General features: G+C 37.9%; 1 protein-coding gene across 5 annotated transcripts in view; it reads right to left on the reverse strand.

The window, feature by feature from the left end:
• SNX29 (sorting nexin 29) overlaps positions 1 to 26,081 on the reverse strand; it is a 659,946-nt gene that overhangs the window by 557,091 nt on the left and 76,774 nt on the right. For all 5 annotated transcript variants that reach the window (XM_078152787.1, XM_020978396.2, XM_020978398.2 and 2 more), the window contains 2 exons: positions 24,616 to 24,691; positions 23,292 to 23,374 (listed from right to left, as the gene is read on the reverse strand). In XM_078152787.1, the coding sequence (XP_078008913.1) occupies positions 23,292 to 23,374; positions 24,616 to 24,691 (159 nt within the window). The remainder of the gene's footprint in view (positions 1 to 23,291; positions 23,375 to 24,615; positions 24,692 to 26,081) is intronic.

Genomic DNA, 26,081 nt, shown 5'->3' on the forward strand with positions numbered 1-26,081 from the left:
CCCGCCTACCAGTCATCTGTACTTATTATAGAACTTAAGCTCTTCAACATCTGGAGCAAGTTGTATGATATGTAAACAGACTCTTAATAAATTAAATACTTCTTCTTTAGTATGAAGAAAGTTATTCAAAATGTTCCTCAGTCCTTGGGCCCATTAAAAGCATCATCACAGAAGTAAAGAATTTGTTTTAAGTAAAAATCAGTTAACCTAATCTGTTACTCCAGTCCCCAATATAGAGAATTTAACAAAAAGATTTCCCTTCCAAGAAACTTCTTAAACTCTACCAATAATCTTTGAGGATTTTTTTTTGTTTATTTCATCAACTGCAATCAGTCTGCAATAAAAAAGGAAAAAGTCACAATGCAGCCAACAAAACAGGAGGTACACTATTCTTTCACCCCATCACTGTTATCATGAGGTCTACAACAAAAAAAACAAATGCTTGTTGCTATTTGGCATCTCTTTATATTCCTTACTACAGCAGAAGAATTTCATTTCCTAAGCCATCTGAATGTTTGGAATTATGTTGCCATGCAACAAGCTAGAAATCTTCACTAGCAGTCAAAATCCATCCTTCCTATGATGGCTGAATGAAAAAAAAATCCACTAAACAAGTCTTATTGACAAGCCAGACTGTTTTTCTTATTCTTGTGCCCTGGATCAATGACTAAAAACTTTAAAGAAAACACCCCCACTGCTTTTACTGCCCCACCAAAGAAAGAAAAAAGAGGGGGGAAAAAAACAAAAAGAAAAGAAAGGAATTCTGGCTTCAATATTTGCATAAATATTCATGAATAATCAGTTATATCTCACATACAATATCGACATTTACTAATTAGCTGAGCCTCTCTTTTCAAATAAAAACAAAATAACCATCTTTTTTTTTAGCAAGTCAATTTATTATTTTTATTGGTAATAAGAATATTGGCATATAAAAATAATTTTCTATGTATACTTTGATATATGTATTTTTATCTACTGAAATAGGAAAGACCAGTGTTTTTTCACCAAAAACTGAGATAGGAACAACAATGACATAAGGAAACCATAGAAAATAAAAACCACTGCTCCCCCTACTGGCCCCTGATTCTAATTCTGACAACCAAGTCAACATTTGTTGACTTTTCAGATCACAAAATAAAAATATGCAATCTAAATAAATGTTTTTCTAAAGTAAAAACAAATACCTCTGAAAGACTTAAGAACTCTGACCAATACAGTGACCAACTAAGATTTCTGAGACTCAAGACAAAGCATGAAATTCACCTCCTGACAGAGAAAAGATGAAGTCAGAGTACAGACTGAGACACATCCTTTGAACATAGCTAATGAGGGAATTTGTTTCACTTTATGATGCATATTATGAGGATTTTCTTTTTCTCTTATTTTTTCCCAATCTGAGAAATAAGTTTTTGTTCACTGAATAACAATTTTATTTTAAGAAATAAAGGGAAAAAATGTAAATACCTAAAAATTAGAAATGTTTCAAGAGAATTTAAAGTTAGCATGAGTACCAGGAACCACATTAAGATGTCTTTATTGTGTTGAAAAACTATGGTTGCAGCCCATCTGCACTACATACAGACAAATGTGCTTATTACAGCAGAGACCCTCTGCTCACTTATTTAGATATGTATCTAAGCCAGGGGTGGGGAATCTTCAGCCTTGAAGCCACATGTGGCCCTCTAGGTCCTTAAGTGTCGCCCTTTGAATCCAGACTTCACAGAACAAATATCCTTAATAAAAGGATTTGTTCTGTAAAACTTAGACTCACTCAAAAGGCTGCACCCAAGGACCTAGAAGGCTGCATGTGGCCTCAAGGCCACAGGTTCCCCACACCTGGTCTAGGCTTTTATATCCATTTCTTACCAATCTATAGACCTACTTCAATCAAGACTTCAAAAGATTTGTAGGATTTTTCAATTACATGGGTGCCCTCCACCACTGCAGGCGGCAATCCTTCCAGGCCATAGGAAATGAGTTTGGTCAACCACTGTGGCCATAAATTCATGAAATAACAGAAAAAAATTTGACAATGAGACCATCCCTACTTAGCAACCATATTTCTCAGATGTCACACCAAGCTCAAAGCCTTTCCAAAGCCCTAACACACTAAGTACTGAATGGGACGTCCCAGGGAAGACTTCTCAGTGTAATTAAGGTAATGAGTTCAGAAGGTAGTGTGAGAAATAAACTCTCAGAAGCGAAGGTTCCTCAAAGGGTCAAATAATTCTTGATTACTACTTTCAAAATCCTCCCCCACTCAGACCCTGTTTTTAAGCACTTAACAGAAAGAATAAGCCCTGCCCCATCCCCAACCTGAGCCATTTGTCCTTGGCTTTGAATTTCTCACCTGGAATGTAAGCCCCACCTCCCAGTTAAGGGGATAGGAAGAAACTTTCAAGCTTAGAATGTAAGCCCACCCCCAGTTAAGGGGGTAAGGGATAGTAGTGGGTGGAGACTTGTTTTCATGGTGGGCAGAGATCTGCTTTTATAAGGCGGGCCCCTGTTAGACGGTCTCTCTCTCTCTCCACGTGTATTGGAGGAGCAGACAGCCATCTCGTAATTGTAATAAAGGTAAACTTTGCTTTCTACTTTGAGAAGTCTCTGAGTTTAATTTGGGTTGGGGTTGCTGTCCCACACAGTACCATACCCCTTCAAAGTAGCCAACCATACTGGGAGGCCATATCTTTACTCCAAAAATTATATCAATGCTCAAAATGGTATGAGAACAGTATACACTGTCAAATTTGATTATGTAGTGGCTGATTTTGTTTAATTATTTTTCTTTGAAAGGGAAGTACAATGGGTACAGCTGAAAAGTGACATTAGTAGAAGATATACATTTATTTAGTTTTAGTAAGTATTCTGACTTCTATTTATTACAAATAAATTTATATTAAATATTTCAGGTTTATAGATTTGATAAGTATCAATCAACAATAAGATTATAGGGTATGTACTCTGGCACCTTGCTGAAAGGACACAGGGAACTCTTCTGATGGGGGGGGTGAAGGGAGGAGGAGGAGTTCCTTCAATATGATTGACAGTAGAGGGCAGCTAGGTGGCACAGTGGATAGACCAGCTCAAATCTGGCCTCAGACATTTGACACTTACTAGCTGTATGACCCTGGGCAAGTCACTTAACCCCTAACTGCCTTGCCAAAAGGAAAAAAAAAAAGATAATTGATAGTTGAAGGTTGGGAGCATAGATTCTTGTCCCTTCCCCAGTGGTGAATAATAGTGAGCTATGAACTAGCTTGATACCCTTTTTTCAGGCTCTTTCCCCCTTGGACCTCCAGACCAGTTGAAACAAAGGTAAGTAGAAAGAACTTCCACCACACACATCCACATTTACCACCCATAATTGTGTCTTGAAGGAAAAGCACATGATGAGCTGTATGTTCTGATCCAGGTGGCCTGAGGTTCTTGAACCTCAGGTTCCTGGGTCCTGGCTTCCTGACCTCCTTTCATCTTTCTGTTTCCTTTTCTGAGCACAAGTCAGAGACTTGTGTTGAAGGAAAAAAAATTAATACTAATAATGTACTCTGTGATTTGGGCTTTAGCTTTCTAGAAACAATCTTTTTAAACATATATTCAAACCATTTCTAGCTAGAAGAAAGATTTACAAATTGGTATAGTCCCTAGGACTTCTGACATAATTCTCTCTGTCCCGAGATTTCAGATAACATTTACAGGAATCTTAAGCAAGGAAAAGATTATAATATGTTAAAATATAGTTTGGGGTTAACATTTCAGAATAATCATCACTCAGTTCCTTAATGAACCACTTCCCCTTAAGAGCTCCTTTCTGTGATCAATAGCTTAACATCAAATTTCAAAGAGAAAACACTGTCCCCAAGTAGGTCATGGTACCAATCATTCTAAGTGGGTGGAAAGGCCTATCTAGTGAAGAGTTAAGTTTGATTAGCAACACTAATCCATTTCAAAGGAAGACCTAAGCCTTTGTTCTTCTCATTTTTCTTTTTTTGTTTTGTTTTTGGTTTTGTTTTGCTTAGGCAATCAAGGTTAAGTGACTTGCCCAGGGTCACACAGCTAGCAAGTGTCAAGTGTCTGAGGCTGGATTTGAACTTAGGTCCTCCTGACTCCAAGGCCGAAGCTCTATCTACTGTGCCACCTAGCTGTACCACCGTTTTTCCAAAGGGAAAGGTCTGGAAAGGGCTACAGACTGGAGAAACAGTATATTTTTATATTTACAGAGAAACAAAAAAGAAGGCTTTTAAAAATATGTTTCCATACTAGAGTTCCTGAGAATGGACCATCATCTTAGGTCTGAGGTAAAGAGGAACACTTGCTTAGCAGTCCCCAAAGTATAGTTCCCTTCTAGGTAAGCCTAAAGAACTATATATGCACGCTTCATTGTCTGTATTTATTCATGGGCTCCTGTAAGCACTTGGCATCATATATGGATTTTCTGTAAGTGTGAAATAAACGCTGTCTCATACCCTCTACCCATAGTGTATGCACTGAGCCATTGTGCAGGAATGGAGGACCTACTGCCCACATCTGGAGAAACCTTGACTTGAGCAATATTATATCTAAAATTTATAATGGAGATTTCTCCCAGATTAAAATCTGAGGGCAGGAACAACAAGCCAAAGAAAGAAACTGACCCTCTGGGGGTTGTCCCCAAGAGTAGGACCCACAATGCTAGATCAAACCTAGTAGAGTCCTGTGAGATCAGAGAGTTTTGTGGGCCCTAAGATACAGGTTATGTAACATATTCGTTACACTTGTTAATACATAAACAGTTTTAACTATTGTTGTTTTTTTTTAACATTTATACTTCAAAGATTTGTAATTTCATAGGCACTGACCACAAAAACCAGCTTCCCACCTTAGCAAACCATAGTGCAAAGCTGCTGACCAATAAATTAAACATCCTATAACCTCGTGGGAGCCTCTCTGAATCCAGACTAGTGCTTTGGCTACATACAGATGACCCACTAATGGGCCTGAATTGAAAGCTTTTCCAGCATGGCAGGACCTGCCAAAGCTCGTGCTCAGCAGGCACAATCTTCAAGAATTTAAGGTAATCTATGCTATAATGAAGGCTGTTGTTTGTCCTTCATTCTCAAAGAGGACCATGACATCAGGGAGGTGCTGCCATGACATGCAAGTGAACTGGATTTAAGTGAGGGAAGGCTGTGCAAAGTCACCAGTCTCATAAGGATTTTATTGAAGAATTTTAATACTATCTGGAGAAAAATCTGAGTTTGTTCAGTTTCTGTATTTGTCCATAGCAAAAATAAAGCATTTTATAATTTTCAAATCAGTGAGATGAGATCCAGCAGTGTATGATCCTTTACTTAGCTGTAAAAGCATAGAGACAATAGAGCAATGGGACTGATTTTCAAACAAATGCATCCAAACTTATCCAAATGAGCACCATATCACTTCGAAGCAGGCCATCACGGGAGGCCATATCTTTACTCAAAAATTAGATATGCCTATAAATTAATGCCTTATTTCCTTGTATGGCTATAAAAGCAATTACAAAAAGAAAATTTCAAAAATGTTTGGGACCATAGAAGAAACCATAAGAGAAAGTAGATCGTGACACTCCCTGCACTAAGGTAGTAACTCTGAGGACCAACCCTTATTTGGAGGTAAGAATTCTGATATATTTATTGAAAAAAAATCAATCTTATTAACTTCATGGTAATATTTCACAAATGTGATATTTACCTTCAATGTCATTATACATAACCAAATTGATACCCAAGTTTTGTTAACAAGGTACCCAAGAATTTCAATTTTTTTGCCTATAGCTTCAAAATGAAAACTCTAGAACTCAGTATAAATAAATGTAGGGATAGCAACCCAGGTCAAAAGACTGAATTCAACCATGCAGAAATTCTATGAACAGTGCTATGAATTTTTCAAAAATAAGCAAAAAATTATACATTTTGCTTTGAAAAAAGAACTAAACTATGATTTTTTTTTCAGCTGATACATCTTCTTAATCACATTTAATTATACTTTACTTAGGCAATTAAGATTAATTTGGTTCCTCAGAGTAGAAAACCAGTAGTGGAGAGAAGCAATTAAAGAACGGTTAAGGATAGTCAAGGAAAATCCATCCTAGGATTAAAGATGTATCAAAGATTGTTAGGCCAATTCGATTCAATAAATATTTATTACCATCTACTCTGTGTAAGATGCTAAGATGGGTGTTGATGATACAAAGACAAAACAAAAATATCCTCACCTCTCTAGGAATTTATATCCTACTAAGGGAGACAGGGCATAATACGTACACAGCTAAATAAATACAAAGAAATTTGATGAAAGAGCACTAGTAACAGGGGCCGGATTGGGGGGGGGAGGGTGTGAGGAAATCAGGGAAGATTTCAAAGAAGAGCAGGTGAGTTGAGCTTTGAAGACTTTGTTCATTCGTGTCCAACTCTTCATGACCCAATCTGGGGTTTTCTTGTTAAAGATACTAGCACAGTTTCCCATTTCCTTCTCCAGCTCATTTTACAGATGAGAAACTGAGGCAAACAGGGTTAAGTGACTGGCCCAGGGTCACACAACTAGTAAGTGTCTGAGGCTGAATTTGAACTCAAGTCTTCCTGAGTCCAGGCCTGGCACTCTATCCACTGCACTACCTCGCTGCCCTGGCCACTTAGTATTCTAAAAGACCCAGATGAAAAAGAAGCCCATTCTAGGCATGAGAACCGTTTCTATAAATGTAGAGAAGAACCAGGAGAGGGACAGTTGAGTGTAGGAAATAGCTAGTGGTCCAGCTTAACTGAAACACAATGTATAAAAGAGAACTAATAGAAAGGTAGCCTAGAGCAAGACTACAGGGGCTGGGGCATTTGTACTCTATCCTGGAAGCCAGAGGCTTAACTCAAGGCTTTTAAGCAGGAGAATGACATAAGTAGACCTATCTCTTAGGAAATTTATTTTGGAGGCTGTGTAGAACATAAATTAGAGCAAGGATCTAAGACAACTCCAAAGGACTTACGATGGAAAATGCTATCCACATCCAGAAAAAGAAACATGGAGTCTGAATACAGATGGAAGCATACTGTTTGCTCTCCTTTTCTTTTGTTGTATTGTTTTATTTCTTCTTTCTTGTGGTTCCTCCCATTACTGCTAATTCTTCTCTACATCATGACTAATGTGAAAATATACTTAATATGAATGTATAAGTAGAGCCTATAATCAGATTACACATCATCTTGGGGAAGTGGGGAGGAGAGGGAGGAGGAGAAAATTTTAAACTCAAAATCTTGTGGAAGTGAAAGTTGAAAACTAAAAATAAATAAATTTTTTTTAAAAAAGAATATAAATTAGAAATGAGAAAAAGTAGAAGCAAAGAGATGAATAATTTGCTACTGAGAAAGTCCAGCTAAGGACCTGAACTAGGGTGAGTACAGAGAAGGGAACAGAGAGACGCAAAAGATGTTATGGTGGTAATATTTACAAGACTTAGCAACTGAGGGAGTAAAAAGGTAGTCGCTCTCACTTTCCCCTATGAACCTCTGAAAACCCAGAAAATATCACCCCAGAAAAAATCCCTGGAACACTTGAACTAGAAGAAAGACGGGGAGCAGCAGTACAGCAGCCCAGCAAACAGGTCTCCCAGTGCCTCAGAAAAAATAAGGGAAGCAACACCAAAAAAGGCCCCAGGCAGATAGGTACTCTACAGCATTCATCTGAAAAGAGCTGAAGAAAGCAACCTAAAGTCTTCCTAAAGTCCCAGCCTTGCTGATTCCAGCACAACACCAGGTAAGCTGTCAGAACCTCCAACTGTCAACCAGGAAGAGATCCTGAAGCCCAGGTGGTAGAGCAGGCAAACACCAACACCTGGACCTCCAAGTGCCTCAGTGAGGGCAGGGGAACTGGTGGAAACCAGCTCAGAAAACCACCAGGTGCCTCAGCACTCTACCACAAAGGAATCTCCCAGTGCATTAGCAGAAACAGGGAGGCAGCATTGCAAGGGGCCCCAGGCAGATAAACACCCTGCAGCACCCATCTAAAAGGAGCTGAAGAAAGCTAAAGGAAAGGAAAAGCAGGCAACCTAGAATTGCCTGAAAGTTCCAGCCTTGCTGATTCCAGCCCAACATGAGGTAAGCTGCCAAAACCCTACAGCCTCCAATTGCCAACATAAGAGGCCCCAGCACACAAAGCCAGTGACCAAGACCTAGGCTCCCAACACAAGAAGCTTGGGTCAGTGCCCTCTGTTCCCCAGCAGGAGAGCTCAATCTCTTTAAAGGCCAGGGAATAAAGAAACCATGAGTAAAAAGAAACGTACCATAGATTCATATTATGAGAAGAGTGAAGATCAAGACAGAAATTCTGAAGAGGACAACATTGTCAACAAACCCACATCTGCAACATCAAAAGGGAATATGAACTGGTCTGAAGCCCAAAAAGCCTTCTTAGAAGAGCTCAAGAAGGATTTTAAAAGTCTAATGAGAGAGGTAGAAGAGTCCTTAAAAAATACAATTGGGCCAATTGGAAAAAAAGTACACTGAAGAAAACAAGTCCCTAAAAAAACAATTGGCAAACTGGAAAAAAAGTACACTGAAGAAAACAAATCCCTTAAAAATACAATTGGCCAATTGAAGAAGGAAGTACAAAAACTAACAGAAGAAAACAATCTGTTAAAAACTAGAATTGGACAAATGGAAACTAATGACTCTATGAGAGAGCAAGAATCAGTCAAACAGAAACAAAAAATGAAAAAATGGATGAAAACTAAAATACCTCATCGGTAAAACAACCACCTGGAAAATCATCCAGGAGAGACAATTTAAAAATCATTGGACTACCTGAAAATCATGATGAAAAAGAAAGTATCTTTCAGGAAATCATAAAGGAAAACTGCCCTGAAGTCCTAGAACCAGAAGGTAAAATAACCATAGAAAGAATACACGCACCACCTGAAAGAGATCCCAAATTGACAATGCCAAGGAATATAATAGCAAAATTCCAAAATTACCAGATGAAAGAGAAGGTGCTGCAAGCAGCCAGAAAGAAACAATTTAAATATCATGGAACCATTGACAGGATTACACAGGACCTTGCACCTTCTACATTAAAAGACTGCAGGGCATGGAACATGATATTCCATAGGCAAAGGAGCTTGGATTGCAGCCAAGGATCAACTACCCTGCAAAAATGAGCATGATTTTTCAAGGGAGAATGGATATTCGAAATAGGGGACTTCCAAACCTTCCTCATAAAAAGACCAGAGCTCAACAAAAAATTTGATCTTCAAGTACAAGATTCAAGAAAGACATAAAAAGGTAAATGGGACAGAAAGATACAAAATGTTGTTAATAAGGGGACTGTTTACATCCCTACAAGGGAAGATGACACTTGCAACTCTTGAGAACTGTATTGTTATTACACCATGTTAAAGGAGTATACATAAAGGGGTGGATATTAGTTGTCTTTGATGTAATGATAAAAAAAAATCTAATCAAGTGGGTTAAATGGATCCAAGTAAGTGGATTAGTCTGATCTTAGAAAATGTACTGAGAAAGGAGGAGGCAGACAAGGGTAAATTACATTACAGGAAAAGACAGAAAATCCTATTACAGCAGAGGGAAAGAAGGGAGGGGGTGAGCATTGTTTGAACCTTGCTCTCATCAGATTTGGCTCAAGAAGGGAATAACATAATCAGTTAGGTATGAAAATCTAACTTGCCCTATGGGCAGTAGGAGGGAAAAGGGGAAAGAAAAGAGAGGAGGGATGGAAGGGAGCGAAGAAGTGGAGGCAAAGGGGAAGAGGGGGGAAAGGGAAAATAGAAGGGAGGAGAGACTGAAGGAGGCGTGGTCAAAAGCAAAGTACTGGTGAGGGGGGAAGGGAGAGGAGAAAGAAAAGCATAAACGGGGAAAAAAGGATGGAGAAAAAGACACAGATAGTAATCATAACTGTGAAAGTTGAATCGCTATCTTTTTTTTTCTCTTCTGTTGAGTTTTGTTTCCTCTTTCTGATGGTTCCTCCTATTGGTTTAATTTTTACTTACAACTTCACTAATGTGAAAACATGTTTAATAGGAATGTAAATGTATAGCCTATATCAGATTATGCACTGTTTTGGGGAGGGAGGTGGGAAGGAAGAGGGAGAAAAATTTTAAACTCAAAAGCATATGGAAGTGATTGTTGATAAATCAAAATAAATTAATAAAATCTGCAAAAAAAAAAAAGACTTGGCAACTGAATGAATGTGAGGAGTAGAAGAGAGAAGACTCCTGGGTGATTCCCAGTTTACAAACCTAAGTGAATAAGAGGATAGTAGCACTCCTACCAGGAAGAAAGAAGCTTGGAGGAACATTATGATTAGCCAAAAAGGTGATGAGTTCTACTTGGGACATGATAAATTTAAAATACCAATGGGACAGCTAGGAAAAGGTGTCCACCAGAATCTCACAGTATGGGACTAAAGTTCAGGAGAGGAGTTTAGGAATGACAGTATAGATTTGGGAGTCATCTGCACAGGCATAATATTTGAAGAAGTAGGAGTTGACCAACAATATCAAGCAAATATACAATAGGAAGAAGGCCCATCAAAGATCCTTGAGAGATACCTACAGGAAATGAACAATCCACCAAAAGAGAATGAGAAAAACAGACAGAAAGATAAAAAATTAGAAGAAAACAGGGGTAAAGTTCTATTATTATCAATCAAGCAACCAAAAAGCATTAATTAAGCACTTACCCTGAGCCATATTAGAGAGCATTTGGAAGAAAGTGAAAGGCAAGAAACAGAGGTATCTCATGTCACCAGTGAAGGGGTGACAGTCTAGGAAAGAAGTGAAGGATTAATGAAGAGAAGTCACTGTGAGGACAAAGAACAAGGTAAGAGATGTTAAAGAAGAGGGAAAGATAGAACAATAAAAGATTATGTAACATTTAAGGAATTTTCATTGTGAATCTAAATTCTAAAAAATTTCTCTCATAAGGAATAGAACCATCATGGCTCAAGTGCAGCAACTTGAGGCAAAGCCTCATGATCTCAGTAACAGGCTTCCCAAGAAGCCATAGGTGCCATTTCAGGGTGGTAGGTGGAAGATGGAATATCACTTGAAATACAGTCAGCTGGCATATGTTGTGGTAAATAAATGGAAATAAATGGGATGGAATAATATTGTGCTATAAGAAATGATGAGCAGGTAGATTTTAGAAAAACCTGGACAGACTTACATAAACTGATGCTGAGTGAACTGAGCAGAACCAGGGGAACACTGTACACAGTAAGAACAACACTGTTCGATGATCAACTATGACAGACTTACTCTTCTCAGCAATGCAATGACCCAAGACAATTCCAAAAGACTCAGGATGGAAAAATACTATCCACAACCAGAGAAAGAACTATGGAGTCTAAATACAGATCAAAACATACTATTTTCACTTTTTTTCGGTTTTTGTTTTTTTCTTTTTCTTTCTCATGGTTTTTCCCTTTGTTCTTATTCTTCTTTCACAACATGACTAATGTGGAAACATGTTTAACAAGATTGCACATTTATAACCTATATCTGATTGCTTGCTGTCTTGGGGAGGGAGGGAGGGAGAAAAATTTGGAACTCAAAATCTTATAAAAAATGAATGTTGAAAACTTTTACATATAATTGGAACAAATAAAATACTATTTACAGAAAAAAGAAAGAAAAAAAAGAAATTCAGTCAGCTGCTAAAAATAAACCACCTGATTTGCTTCAAGTAAAACCAACCAGAAAAGGAAAAATACATGTTGTAGGAAAGAATAGGAAAGAAAGAAGGACCTACATGGTATTACAACCCTTTGAAAAAGGAAAGGTTATATGTTTCCAGAGAACACAGCAGGAAAGAAATTAAAACAAATACATCTCCTCTCACAGGCTAAGACAGATGTCAGGGAATGCAACTCAGAGAAGAGACATGGTAGGAGCAGAATCCAAACAGTAGGGGATGGCTGTCAATGAATCAGGCCTGGTCCCTGCTAGTCAAAGAAAACCTCTGTTATCACAGGGTCCTTGACTGTCTCAGGCCAATAGCATTATAGAAATAATTCAGAAAATGAATAACTCAGATAATTTGGGAGGGGTGACTCCTTTCCTACTGTGCTTCACATAGGAAAGAACCAGTAAACTATAATCTTAATGTTAAGAGAATATATAAATTGAACATACTGAAATATACAAGGTATAATTCTTTCTTCAGACCTATCGCCAAATTAAATAAAAGGTGATGGCTGGAAATAAAATAAGGATACAGAACCAATAAACCAATAATTGGTATACACAATTAAATACATGAAATTAATAAACCCATAATTAGCATCTAGACCAGGAATGCTTAACTTGGAGTGCATGAACTTGATTTTTTAAATAGTTTGATAACTGCATTTCAATGTAACTAGTTTCCTTTTTAATCCTGTGTACATTATTTTATGTATTTTAAAATACTATTCTGATAAGCAGTTTCATCACACTGTTAAAGGATTCCATGACACAAAAAAAGGGATAAGAAACCCTTTAGTCTAGACTAGTAGCATCAGACTCAAACAGAAATGGGAGCCACCAAACCACACGTAAGGATTTCTGTGGCTTTCACATTGACTTGGTTTTAAAATACAATATCTGTTTTATTGTATCTTTATTTATTTTGTTAAGTATTTCCCCATTACATTTTGAGAGACAACCTTGTAATAGGCGCTTTCTTTGACCAGCAAGGACCAGACCTCACTCACTGGCATTCATTCCCTACTGTTTAGGTTCTGCTATTACCATGTCTCTGGTTCAGGCCACACTCAAGAGCGTGGTGGGCTGCATGTGGGCCACAGGCCATGTGTTTGATTCTTCTGATCTAATCTATAGACATTCTGTGACTGAGCAGCCAGTTACAGAAGGTCTTCTTCCACGCTGTAATAGAAAGAGCCTGGCCTGAAAGTCAAGGGCCCAGATCATAATCCAAATTCTGCCACGGACCTGCTACATGACCATGAGAAAGACACTTCACATTTCTGGGCCTGTTTCTTCATCTATAAAATGTGTGTTAGATTAGATTATCTCTAAGGTCCCTCCTAGCTCAAAAAGTCTGTGATTCTACAAATATCAAAGAACATACAGCAGCATTACATATCCCAAGGCATAATGTCACAATGTACAAAAATCCCTTTCAAAATTCATGAAGAAATACCTGACATTTTGACATTTCCCTTATGGAAACAGCAAAACACTCATGGAACAAACTTGCCGTACTAGGGCCACTATAAATTCTTTTTCATCCCTTCTTCCCGTAAATTGTCAGATTACAAAATCGACTCCTACCTCACCCCTATTTCCAGATTCTTATCTGATGTAACACTGGCACTGTTAGTGATGAACAGAATGATACTGTCCTAGATGGATGGAGACTTTGATGGAAATCCTAAAAGCATTTTTAAGAGTTTTTAAGATTGATGGCACCAGTTCCTTATTACGCATAATCTCACTTCAAAATTCATGGCTTCTTATTTAATATAAAATTCTCACTTCCAATCTAATATAAAATATAGCAACAAAGAAGACTTTATATTTTATCCTAGAGGTAACAGGGAGCCCCAAGGTTTACTGAGCATGTAGCACAGGCAGCCTTATACTGTAAGGAAAATCACTTTGGCAGCTGAGTAGATAATAGAGTAGGGAAAGACTTAAGGCAGGGAAACCAATTAGAAGACTTGCAAAGACAGCTTTGAAAGCTTTAAGCTTTTTTTGAAACTAATAAACTTAGGGGGCAGCTAGGTGGCAGCTAGTGGCACAGTGGATAGAGCACTGGCCCTATATTCAGGAGGACCTGAGTTCAAATCTGGCCACAAGACACATAACACTTACTAGCTATGTGACCCTGGGCAAGTCACTTGACCCCACTGCCTAGCCAAAAAAAAAAAAGAAACTAATAAACTTAAATAAAAGACCATTTTATCTTGAATTATGAAGCTTTAAGAAAAGCAAGTTTAATACAGAAGAGGAAAACAAGAATCTTCCTTCAAAACTGATAGCTTTCCTTTTCTTTGAATAGGTATATAGCTCACTCCTTTCATCAACCATGATCAAGTCATTTTGGGGGCACACAATTTAAAAAGGGGAGAGTTAAAATGTGGGGACAGACAGGAAGGGACGTTCCTGAAGTTAAATGAAATCGTTTAGAAGAGAAAGGAAAAGAAGGGAAAATATTTAAAAGGACACGCATCATTATATTGACCAAGCTTGGCCTCCAGGGAAGAGCTGAACAGACTACATAAGGTTATAAAACACTGCATATACTATTAGAAACACAGTTGGATTTTTGAATTGCTGAAAATATTGATTCCTCTTTCTTTCTGATCTCTGTTACAAGGAGGAGCTTTCTGAGTAAGGGAGGAGGGAAAGGTATATTTGGAAATGAGAATAATAGAAAAACAAAAGTTATCAGGAAAAAAAAAATTTTTTTCTTCTTGTTAAAGAAGACACATATATCCGTGTAAGACAGATTGCCTAAATGGAAATAACTGACCATGGGCAATGATAAGCAAATGCAAAGGAGAAACAGGGCATGTGCGTGATCCCACTGAAGGTAAAAAAAGGAGAGAAGTCAGAAGGAAGCATAGGATTAGACAGCTTCCACTGCCAGACACGAAGGTCATAGTGGTTTTAGAGTAACTGGGAGAAGGGAAAATAGGGGACAACTGACCACCCATATGGATGGAATGTTTGCCCGCAGAGTGTTAATAACTAAAGGAGAACCTGCATTATGAAAGTATTTTATGGTATTTCTAGAATAACCCCTATGCTTACCTTAATGATTATGCCCATTTTATATTTGTATGCTTATAAAATTTTGTCTTCTAAGAAAATACAGATCTTCCTTAAAATAATAAGCAGCATCTACCTAAAACCTTCAGCAAGCATCATATGTAATGGGGATAAGCTAGAAGCATTTCCAATAAAATCGGGGTAAAACAAGGATGTCCATTATCACCACTGTTGTTCAATATGGTACTAGAAACGCTAGCTTTAGCAATAAGAAAAGAAAAAGAAATGGAAGGTTTTAGAATGGGCAAAGAAGAAACAAAGCTATCCCTCTTTGCAGATGACAGGATGATATACTTAGGGAATCTTAGAGAATCAACTAAAAAAATACTTGAAATGAGAAAAACAGAAGTCCGTGAGATCTCAATATAAAACAAAATGTGGCTTTTCATTGCTGGTTTGTAGTGGGCCATGTTTCTTTAGATAAGTGGAGGGGTTTTTGTTTGTTTTTTGTTTAGATTTTTATACACTGATCAAGTCAATAAATATTTGAATGTTTTTTAGTACAAAGTATGTATTCAAAAAGAAAAAAAACAAACACAGGCCCGATCAAAAAGGACGGAGAAGGGAAAAGGGGCAATTCTCATTTCCCAAAAAAAAAAAATCAGTTTGTCTTTATTGAGACTTCTAGAAGTTTGGTTTCATTTGACAGAAAAAGAGTCTACAGGGGCAGCTAGGTGGTGCAGTGGATAGAGCACCAGCCCTGAAGTCAGGAGGACCTGAGTTCAAATCCAGCCTCAGACCAAACACTTGACACTTACTAGCTGTGTGACTCTGGGCAAGTCACTTAACCCCAATTGCCTAAAAAAAAAAAAAGAAAGAAAAGAAAAGAAAAAGTCTACCATGTGCCAATCTTCAAAACTTCTAACGGAAATAGTTGTAAGACTATAAGACTATAACAGCATTAGCAGGTGTCTGTTGCTGTCTGAACACAAAGGTGATCTCAGACAAAAGGACTGTGTCTAACTGGAAAAAAACAATTTCAGACAACCTTCAAACTTCAGATGGAAGAACAGGAAGTGATACAGAAGAGAGGATATTATTTTAGCCAAATCTCAATGACTGTGATAATAGAAAGGAGAGAAAAAGGCAAGTGAAATAAATAAATAATACTGAAGTTCACATTAACTGTTCCTTTCATCTTCCTCCCCTATCCCACCTTCATTTAAAGGTCCCTAGTAAATGGCAACGTTGACTAAGATTCATCTCTATTTTCATCCCTCTTGACACAAAAGACAAGGTTGTCTAAGGGTATGAAAGGAAGGAAGGAAGAAACTAGCATTTATTAATTCATAATTAATTAATATTCAGGCACACACTAAGTGCTTTACAAATATCATCCTATTCAATCCTCACAACAACTCTGGGAGGTAGATTCTATTATTATCTGCATTTTATTGTTGAGGAAACTGAGGTAGACAGTTTTCAGTGACTCATCCAGGATCACACAGTTGGCAAGTATCTGAGGTTGGATTTGAGCTCAGGTTTTCCTGATTCTAGTCCCAATGTTCTATCCACTGTGCCACCTAGCTGCTTCTACAAAAGGATACACAGCACAAGGCAGAAGTAGTAGAAAGAGGAATGGGTAATCTTTATTTGAATAGAAACAAGGACTGTACAAAAAGAGTCCCCAAGGAAGAAAATGACTTCATAGAGGCAAATATGTGGTGCAGTGAACAGAGTGCTGGGCCTGGAGCAAGAAAAACCTGAGCCCAAATCTAGCCTCAGACACTTACTAGCCCTGGACAGGTCATTTAACCTCTGTTTGTCTGAGTTTCATCATCTATATAATGGGAATAACAACAGCAACTGTTAAAAAAAAATACCAGTCCATGAGACATGTGTTGACACTATTTATTATGAGAGAAATGTACACGCATGTGAAACTCTTATACTTAATACGAAGGAGTTCACAATCCAGACAGAAGCTTGAATATTTATAAGCTACAAAATGGGGGAAGTCTTGTAGGAGGAATGGAAGACAATCTCCTCCCAAAGGGGAGTGGCATGGAAGGAGGAAGGGGGGGACAGGAGTAAGTAGGATGGCAAAAGCAGCATTCTTTACCCTTGGGAACTGCTAGACTATAAAGATATGATGGTCTGCTTTTCTCCCAGGGTCCCAGATGCACAAACAGTTTATCAGTCTGGTGCAGACTGACTGGTGACTGTCTTGTAGTTGATTCCCCTTCAAGGACACACTGAGAGTCTAGCTAAAGGTGCAAATAACAATTTAGGTCAGCTCAGGGGGATCTTTATCTTTCGCTTATTCAGGGCCTCCCACATACCCTAGGTTCAGTGTTTCTGGAAAATATGGCAACTCAAGAAGACAGGTTAAGTTAGCTTATACCTACCCCCCAAGGGTTATTATAAGAATAAAATGAGATATCTGTAAAGCATTATGCAAACCTTAAAGCACCATATAAGTACCAATTCTTAGCTATTAAAATCAAAAGCAACAGAGAAGGGGCTTTTAAGAGGGGAGGGAAAGGAGCCAGCAAACTGGTCTTGTCAATTACAATGCAAGTTTCTGTGCATGAAGAATCCAAACCTCAGAATTACAGTGTTAGGAAGCCTGGCCACTTATGGATTAAAAGAATCCAGAGAAGTAACCTTGCATGGATCTACCTAAACATTTAGCACTCTTGAAAAGGGCTGAAAAAATTTAACAGAATAGATCCTCTCTGTTGGATGGTTCTGTGGTTACTGTAAGTAAGTTTTTGTTTAAACTGAAATTCTATGAGCTTTACATACTGAGATGAGACTCAAATCTGAATCTGGATCATTCTCAGGACACATCAGACACCCAAATAGGTCTGCTCTTATTTTTATCTCATGTGATACAGGAAGGAGGTGTGGGAAATTAAGCCAAAACCAGTCTGCACTCAAAATTTCTAAGAATCTGAATCTCTTAGCAAATACATTCTATTCTCAAAGATGTGAGAGGGACAGATAGCCACCAAACTTTAAGACCAGTAGCTTATAAATCTACCTTGTCAAATGGAACAGCATGCAAGTTTAAAGTGAGGCAGAGGATGGACTAACATTTTTCTTTAGACACTGGAGCCTAAAAATCTAGATATGTTCTTACTTGTCAAATACATCAACTAAAAATAAATTTATATTCCTTGGAAACTGTAAAAGAAAATAGAAAAGGCCTCCAAGCCTGACCCTAGTAGCATCAAACTGTCAGAGAGTCATCCTTAAACAAAATGCATAAACCAGGGTCATCATTATTTTCAAAGCCAAAAAGGCTGTAACTACACACTGAAACAGCTAGAGAGGGGAAGAAGAGGAAAATATATTGTTACTTTGTGTATATAAGATAAGGGCATGAGGATCTGAGTCCTAATCTACCACCTCCCTTTACAATTCTTGTCTAATGTTTGAGCTCTGCATTTATTTACTAAATGACACCTAAAATGGCAAAGCAATCTGTGGCAAAATTAATTGAAATGATATTTCTACAATATCTCAAAGAAAATAAATCCAAAAGCCATGATTAATCAAAAGATCCCAATCCTACTCTGAAATGTGCATGTCAGATGCCAGTTGCCTGGTTCAGGCCACCACGGCTCTTGCTCCTGACATCAGGGCACAGGCATCCCTGCTGCAGATGAGTTCCCTGGTGCTGCCCCTGCTAGGATAGCACAAGCATTCCACAAGAACCCAGATCATCAGGCCCACGAAAACAGGCATAAAGATAAGAAGACCACAAGATGACACCTAGAGGCTAGACTTCAAGGCAAGATCAGATGGTGAATGTTCAGTTCACTTGCCTTCCTCAACTGAGCTCCCCCAATTCACTGGATCTCTGCTTGGACTTATTCCCCAACAGTCAGTAAATTCCTAATCTCACTAGGTTAAGTAAGTTGAGTTTAAGTCTTGGCTCGAAGGCTTAATAACTTTATGACCTTGGGCAAATCCATTTATCTCTATGAGCTTCAACTTTCTCATGTGTAAAATTAAGATATAGTCACCCCTTCCATATCATAGGGGTTAGGAGCATGGTGCCCCCATGACCTGGAAAATCCACATAAAATTTTTTGGCTCTCCCTTTGTACCAGAGAAGAAATCCGAATTATAATGGTATCAAGAGACAAAATATGTTGATATCATATAATACTATACACACACACACACACACACACGTATCTGAGTTTCTGTGTCATCTGCTGGCTTTCACATGTTGTCTGCAGCTTCTGCAAAACTCCCAATAAATTCACATTTAACTTTTTATGCCCACCTGCAGTATATTGAAACCTTGACTGGTGAAAGTTACAATGTGGAAGGGATAACCACATTGTGATAATGAACCCCAGACTCCCAAAGAAAAAACCCCATTCTCCAGTTCCAGACACTGACTTTTATATCCCCAGACCCTTTAGCCCCATACCCCCCCTTATTGTTACAATCCATATCTTCCAACCCTATTCCTCTATGTCCCCTGGAATTCCCACTCTATAATTAATAAATTTCCCTTCATTTTAGGCTTCTTCCTCTCATGTTCCTTCCAACTTCCACCTTTCACTAAAAACTGGCTCCTCCCTGGTGACCCAGCATCATAGTCCTTCCCTTCCAGTACTGTGATATCTATTTATTCTCATACCTTCCAAATTACTAGGCCCATAGGTGGAACTGGAATACTCTACCGCAACTTCCAAATTCTGTACCACCATCACTTTGAGGTTTCTTCACCCAAATTTATCACCCAATCCAGACATAGTGACTGTTACCTACCAGCCTTCATAATATTTTCCCTCCTTTCTCAATGAGTTGAGTGCCTGGGTCATGGTCTCCCCCCATCTCCCAAATTGTCCTACCATCCTATGTGACTTCAATACATAGGTTCAACATAAATGCTTTTTTCAAATACCCAAATCTTCCAATTTCTCAATTTGCTAAACTCTCATGAACTACTTCTCAACTCCACCTCAACTACCTAGACACAGGCATGGTCATGCCCATGATCTCTCCATCACCCACACGGACACGTCCATGATCAAAAAAGCTGAAAATCCTTTATTTGATCACAATCTCCAGTCATCTCTCCATATGCCTTACTCTTCTCTCAAACCTAACCTTTATCCTCCAATGACCTATAATCTCTGCACCCCTCAGTGCTTTACAGGGCCATGGTCATCACCCAGGTTCTGGCTCCACCAGCTCTTCCCTTCCCAAACTAAAACCCAAGCTATCAATAAGCATATGAAAAAGTATTCCAAATAACTAATAATTTGGTGTTATTCAGTCATTTCAGTTGCATCCAACTCTTCATGACCCCATTTGGGATTTTCTTGGCAAAAATACTAGAGTAGTTTGCCATTTCCTAATAATTTTTTTTAAAAAATTAAAGCAACTAGGAGGTTCTACTGGACATCCATTGTGTTGGCTAAGTTGATGAAAATAATAAATGTTGGAGAAGCTACTCTGTTGCTGGAGCTGTGAATTCAGCCGTTCTGGAAAGCAATTTGGAACGATGCCCAAAAAGTTACTAAACTGTACACACCCTCTGACGCAATACCACCACTACTAGGCCTACGTCCCAAAGAATTCAAACAAAGAGAAAACAGACCCATACATAGATAGATAGACAGACAGACAGACAGACAGATAGATAGATACATACACATATACATATATGTATGTATGTATATATGTGCGTATGTATATATATGTCTATATACATATATATACAAAAATATAAAAATACCCACAGATACAAAAATATAAAAATAAACCAAAAGGCTTAGTGACATTTTAAACTACTAAAGCTTAGAACAACACTAAGACTTTGGAACACTCTGTATTTATATCAGCTCTTTTTATGGTGGCAAAGAACTGGAAACTAGAAAATACCCATCAACTGTGGAAAAGCTGAACAAATTATGGTACATGAATGTAATAGAATACAATTGTTCTATAAGAAATTATGAAGACATAATTTCAGAGGGACTGTTTCAGAGAAATCTAGGAAGGCTTATATGAAATGATAAGAATAAAATTAATAGAACCAAGAAAACAATTTCTACAACAATGCAAAGACAAATAACTTTAAAAAACTTAAGAACTCTCACCAAACATAATGACAAGTTATGTTTTGAGAGGATGGATAATGAAATACACTGCCTTTCTCCTCAGGATACAGTCAGGATACAGATGGAGACATTTATTTTTTGGACATGAACAATGCAAGAATTTGTTTTGCTTGATTATTGCATATTTTTTATGAAGGTTTTGTTTTATTCTTTTTTTCCCAATGGGAGAAGATAAGATAAAGAATAATTTTGTTGGATGAAAAAATTAAATTAGATTTTTAAAAATATGTATTGATGCTCCCTCAAAGCGAAAAGAAAAAAAAAACTCATGCCTTACCAAACTTCAACCTTCTCCCTCCTCTGCTCCTAGGTCTGCTAAACTTAGCTAACACTGCTAAACAAAGCTAGAAGTCACACAACTATGCTGATTGTGTATGCTGCACACCAATGTTACTGAATCTTAACTGGGATCTCACTGAAGCAAGACAAACTTTTTCCTCTCTCCTCAAGCATTCTACAGCATCCCTATCCCTGAATCCTCTCATCTGAGGTATTTGTCTCACACTTTATGAAAAACATAAAGGCAATTTATGGGGAGCTGCCTCTTTTTCCCCTCTTCTTTATTTCACAATCCCTCCTCCTCTCAAAAACCTACCGAGAACCCCAATCACCATTTTATCCTTTCCTCCAGGCTCTAATAAAGAAGTGGACATTCTACTTCCCAAGGCCAAAGATGCTACAGCTGCTCTTGACCCCATACCTTTCTGTCTTCTCCAGCTAACTACCCTCTCAATATTCTCCTTCCTACCTCTCTTCCACAGTCTTTTTCTACTGGTTCCTTCCCTCCTACCTATAAACACACCCAAATCTCCCTATCTTTAAAAAGCCCTGGATAGATTCCACCATCCCTTCAAACTACCATCTTATATCTCTCCTTGCTTTCCAAAGTAACTACTTGAAAACACCTTCTACACTGGGTGCCTCCATTTCCCTTCCTCTCCTCTTCTTAACTACTTGTAATCCGACTTCAAAACTCATTCCTCAAGTGAAACTGATACGTCCAAAGTTACTAATGATCTCTTAATTGCCAAAACAAATCACCCTTTCTCAATGTTCATCCTTCTTGACCTCTCTTCAGGATTTGAAATTGTTGACCATTCTCTTCCCCTTGATACTCTTTCCCCTCTGAATTTTACTGACACTGATCCCTCCTGGCTCTCCTCCAATCCATCTGACTTCCTTCTCAGTTTCCTTTGCTGATTACTCATCCATGTGACTGAACCCCAAAGTTCGGTCTTCGGCTCTCTTTTCTCTATTAATCTTATTTGGTGGCCTTATCAGCTGCCTCTGAACTCAATTACCCTCTCTATGAAGATTTGCAGATCTATATATCTAGCCCCATTCTACTCCTAAGTTCCATCCCTGCAATACCACTTGATTATTAGATATTTCAAACTGGATGTCCTACAGATATCTAACTCAACATGTCTAAAACAGAACTAATTATCTTTCACCCTAAACCCACCCCTCTTCCAAATTTCCTCATTACCATACCATCATTCCAGACACTCAGGTTTACAACTTCAGTGTTATCCTCAATTCTTTATTCTCAACCCATACAATTAATCAGTTGCCAAATCTTCTTGTTTCTGTCTCCATGATATCCTTCATGTATGTGCCTTACTCTCCACTCAGACAACTACCACACTAGCTCAGACTCTAATCACCTCTGACCTGCAATGGCTGCCTGTTTGGTTCTCTATCTCAAGCATTTCCTCTTCCCATACCCTCTTCCTCAGAGCCACCGAAGTGATTTTCCTAAAGAACAAGTCTGATCATGTTAACTCCCTACCCAACAAATTCCACCGTCCCCCTATTACTCTTAGGATAACTATCACTATCTCTGTTTGGCATTTAAAACTTCACAAGGTTATCCCATCCCACTTTTCCAGTCTTTTTACATATTACTCTCCATCATACCTTCTGCAATCCAAACATAGCAGCCTATTCTTACTGTTCCGTACATATGCTCTTCCATCTCCAATCTCCATGCCTTTTTCTGCCTTCGCTCCTCACCTCTACCTTTTGAAATAACTGGTTTCCTTCAAGACTACATTCAAGTGCCACTTTCTACAGGAAGCCTTTCTTTCCTGATCCAATCCTGCCTCCCTTCCTCAAACAACCTTGCATATTCATTTTATATATATTATGGATATACTTATGTACGTGTTGTATCCCATTTTAGAAGGTAAGTAAGCTCCTTGAGAGCTGTGACAGTTTCATTCTTGCTTTTATACCCCAGCAATGAGCCTAGGATAAGCCTTTAATAAATGATGGCTGACTAACTGAATGTACTTCATACTAAGTACTAAGAAAACTCAGAAAAAGTATAAAAACAAGACAATTTGGTAGGAACTGACAGGCTATCCACTTCCAGTATAAATAATGCAGAAAATACTTACTAATTGTCATTGATTCTGGCACAGGTGTGGATGGCAAGAGGCTGTTTAAAGGGCTCCCTTGGACTGGAGGACTGGCTTCCACACTGAATATTTTTAAAAGAGAGAGCAATGTTAAATTCTAATATTGTAGAATTCAATATAAAACCTGGACCTCAAAGGCTATTAAAAAGATAGAAGTCTATTCAAATACCAAGTGTCACATATTGGTTGAGGAAGAAGATTCAGATATAAAAAAATATTTGATGATACCCCTTCCTAGCTAACATGGCATCAGCCAATAAAATGCAAACAAGTCTCTTGGTTCTAAAACTAATAATAATCTTTGGAACTAAGAATCAGTGAAGACAATAATACTACTTTGGAATGCAATGCCTTTTCACCCATATTACTTTGGCCATGCTCAAGCAGTAGAAAGATCTACCAGACTTTTAAGTCAGATTACCTGGATTTGAGACTTTGGCTCTGTTATTTATTAGCTGTATGACTTTAGGCAAATCACCTAACCTTGCTAAGTTTCTGTTTCCAAATCTGTAAAATGGTGATAATATTATTTGCACTATATGCCACACACGGTTTTTAAGATTCAAATGAGATAATGTACTTAAATCATTTTGTTATCAATATGGTATATAAATGTTACCTATTATTATTGTTGTTCTTGTTGTTACATCTCTATGGGGAAAATCCTCAAAAAGATTGTACTGATGGAGAAGCTATGAACCAAAGCAGTTAGATAACTTGCTTAAGATCAAAAAAATCTACCAATTAGAAGTCAGGAATTAGAACCAATATTTATTTCCCAACACTCAGTTCTGTATTTTACCTATTCAAATATGTTATCAACATGCCATTTACTTAAGAGATGCCACAGCTGATTAATACCCAAATCTATGCCACTCTATAATAAGTCATACACAGGTCTCAAGAACTCCCTTCTGTCCTAAGTCTATCCGTTATTTTGCTGAACCTGTCCACAATGATATCTATAATACTTATAGTAAGACATGACTACTCTGAGAGAAATTGGAACCAAAAGTGGGTTATATGAATAGTATGATTCTTCACAAGGACTCCCAACAGAAAAAAAAAAGGTTTATATATTCCTTAAATGAAGATAATTTAATAACCATAATGAGAGCAATCAAGGGAGAGAAGGGGAAAGAGTAAGAGGAAAAGAGTGGGAGGAAAAGAAATCTAGACATCCTTTTACTTACATAGAGAGGACAAATGAATAAATAGTATTTAATCTCAGAAAAAGTAAAACACCTTCAAATGACTATATTAAGATTTTAATCCCAAAGAAAGCTAATTTTTTTATATGAACCTGTATTGAAGTTCAGGCCCAGTAAGAATGCTGCTCTGGGGTCCACTGCCATTCTCCAGGTTATTTAAGGTGGCATCTGTAGAATATAAATCAATCAGGATGAGAAAACTCAAACAGTGCATGGAAGCAAAATAATCATCTGCTCATTTACTGAAATGGCTGGCTTATTTCTTGCCTCATTTACATACTCCATTTTATTGCTGCCCATTTTCATTTTTATAGCCATAAAGCATCCTGGTATGATGAAAAATAAGCTCAGCTGGAGAAGGAAGACCTGAATCAAGTTACATACGGACTGTGTGACCCTAAGCAGGTCACTTAAACTCTTGGTGCCCTACACAATTTTCTAAAACTATAAATTACACTACAGTTGAAAATCTACATTGGCGAGAGTTCCCTCACTGGAATTTCCCTAGATCAATGATTTCACAGGTCCAAGTAAGAAAAAAAATCCATAATCTTAGATTTGATCTTGTCTATTAAAGGAAGTGGCAAAACTCATCTCTAACCCTGAGCTGTGAATCGTTCCCACCTAGAGACTGCCTGTATCCTCATTAGGAGTAAGAAGTCATTTAGGGTCAACTGTGAGGACTGTGTAGTCATCATAGATTGTAATCCAGCCAACCTTCAGCAACCAGCAAATATGTCCTGCTGACATCAAACCACACCACACTGGAACTCAGTTCCCACCTGCAGGAATGTAAAACTAACACTGGAGGGCAGTATAGTCTAATTCATTTAACATTACCTGGTCTATATGTAAAGTTCCATTAAAGCAACAAAGGCTTTGGATTTTTTTTTGTTTGTTCGTTCACCTTTGTCTTAAAGAAAGTGACCCCAAAATTTGCATTTTGAGGAGGCATCCACAGAAAATGCTGCCATAAATAAATTCTAGATACAGTAGTGAAAGAACATTAGTGATTTTCATAAATAGATCTCTGGCTGCTTAAGTATCATTCCAAGAAAAATTACCTTTGAATAAATCAGCCTCTGTATGTTTATTGCATAGAACACATGCCACAACTTTCACCGGTACTACAACTAACATATCTCACAGAGGTATCCAAAATATCTAAATAATAGTTCAATGAAAAAACAGCTGGAAAATAAAGGTAGCTGTTAAGGAGTATCAAGATAACCTCTTATTTTGTTCCATCCATTCTTTCTCTCTTACCCTTTATAGATGTCTTCTATCTATTGTCTCTATTTCAATTTCCTTAAAACCTACAGCCATGATCAGGTCTACTTATACTTTAAAAATTCTCACTGGCCCCTGCCATCCCCTCGAAGTACTGTCCTACCGCTCTCTCCCTTTTCACCGTCAAACTCCAGAAAGAATCATCTATATATACAATCAGCCTTCCTTACCTCATTTCTTATTCTATTTGGCTTCCAACTCCACTAGTTGACTGAAACTGCTCCTTCCAAAGTTACCAACAATATCTTAACTGCTAAATTCAATGGCC

The sequence above is a fragment of the Phascolarctos cinereus genome, unplaced genomic scaffold (genome assembly GCF_003287225.1).
Source record: "Phascolarctos cinereus isolate Bilbo 61053 unplaced genomic scaffold, phaCin_HiC Scaffold_4;HRSCAF=312, whole genome shotgun sequence".
Lineage (NCBI taxonomy): Eukaryota > Metazoa > Chordata > Mammalia > Diprotodontia > Phascolarctidae > Phascolarctos > Phascolarctos cinereus.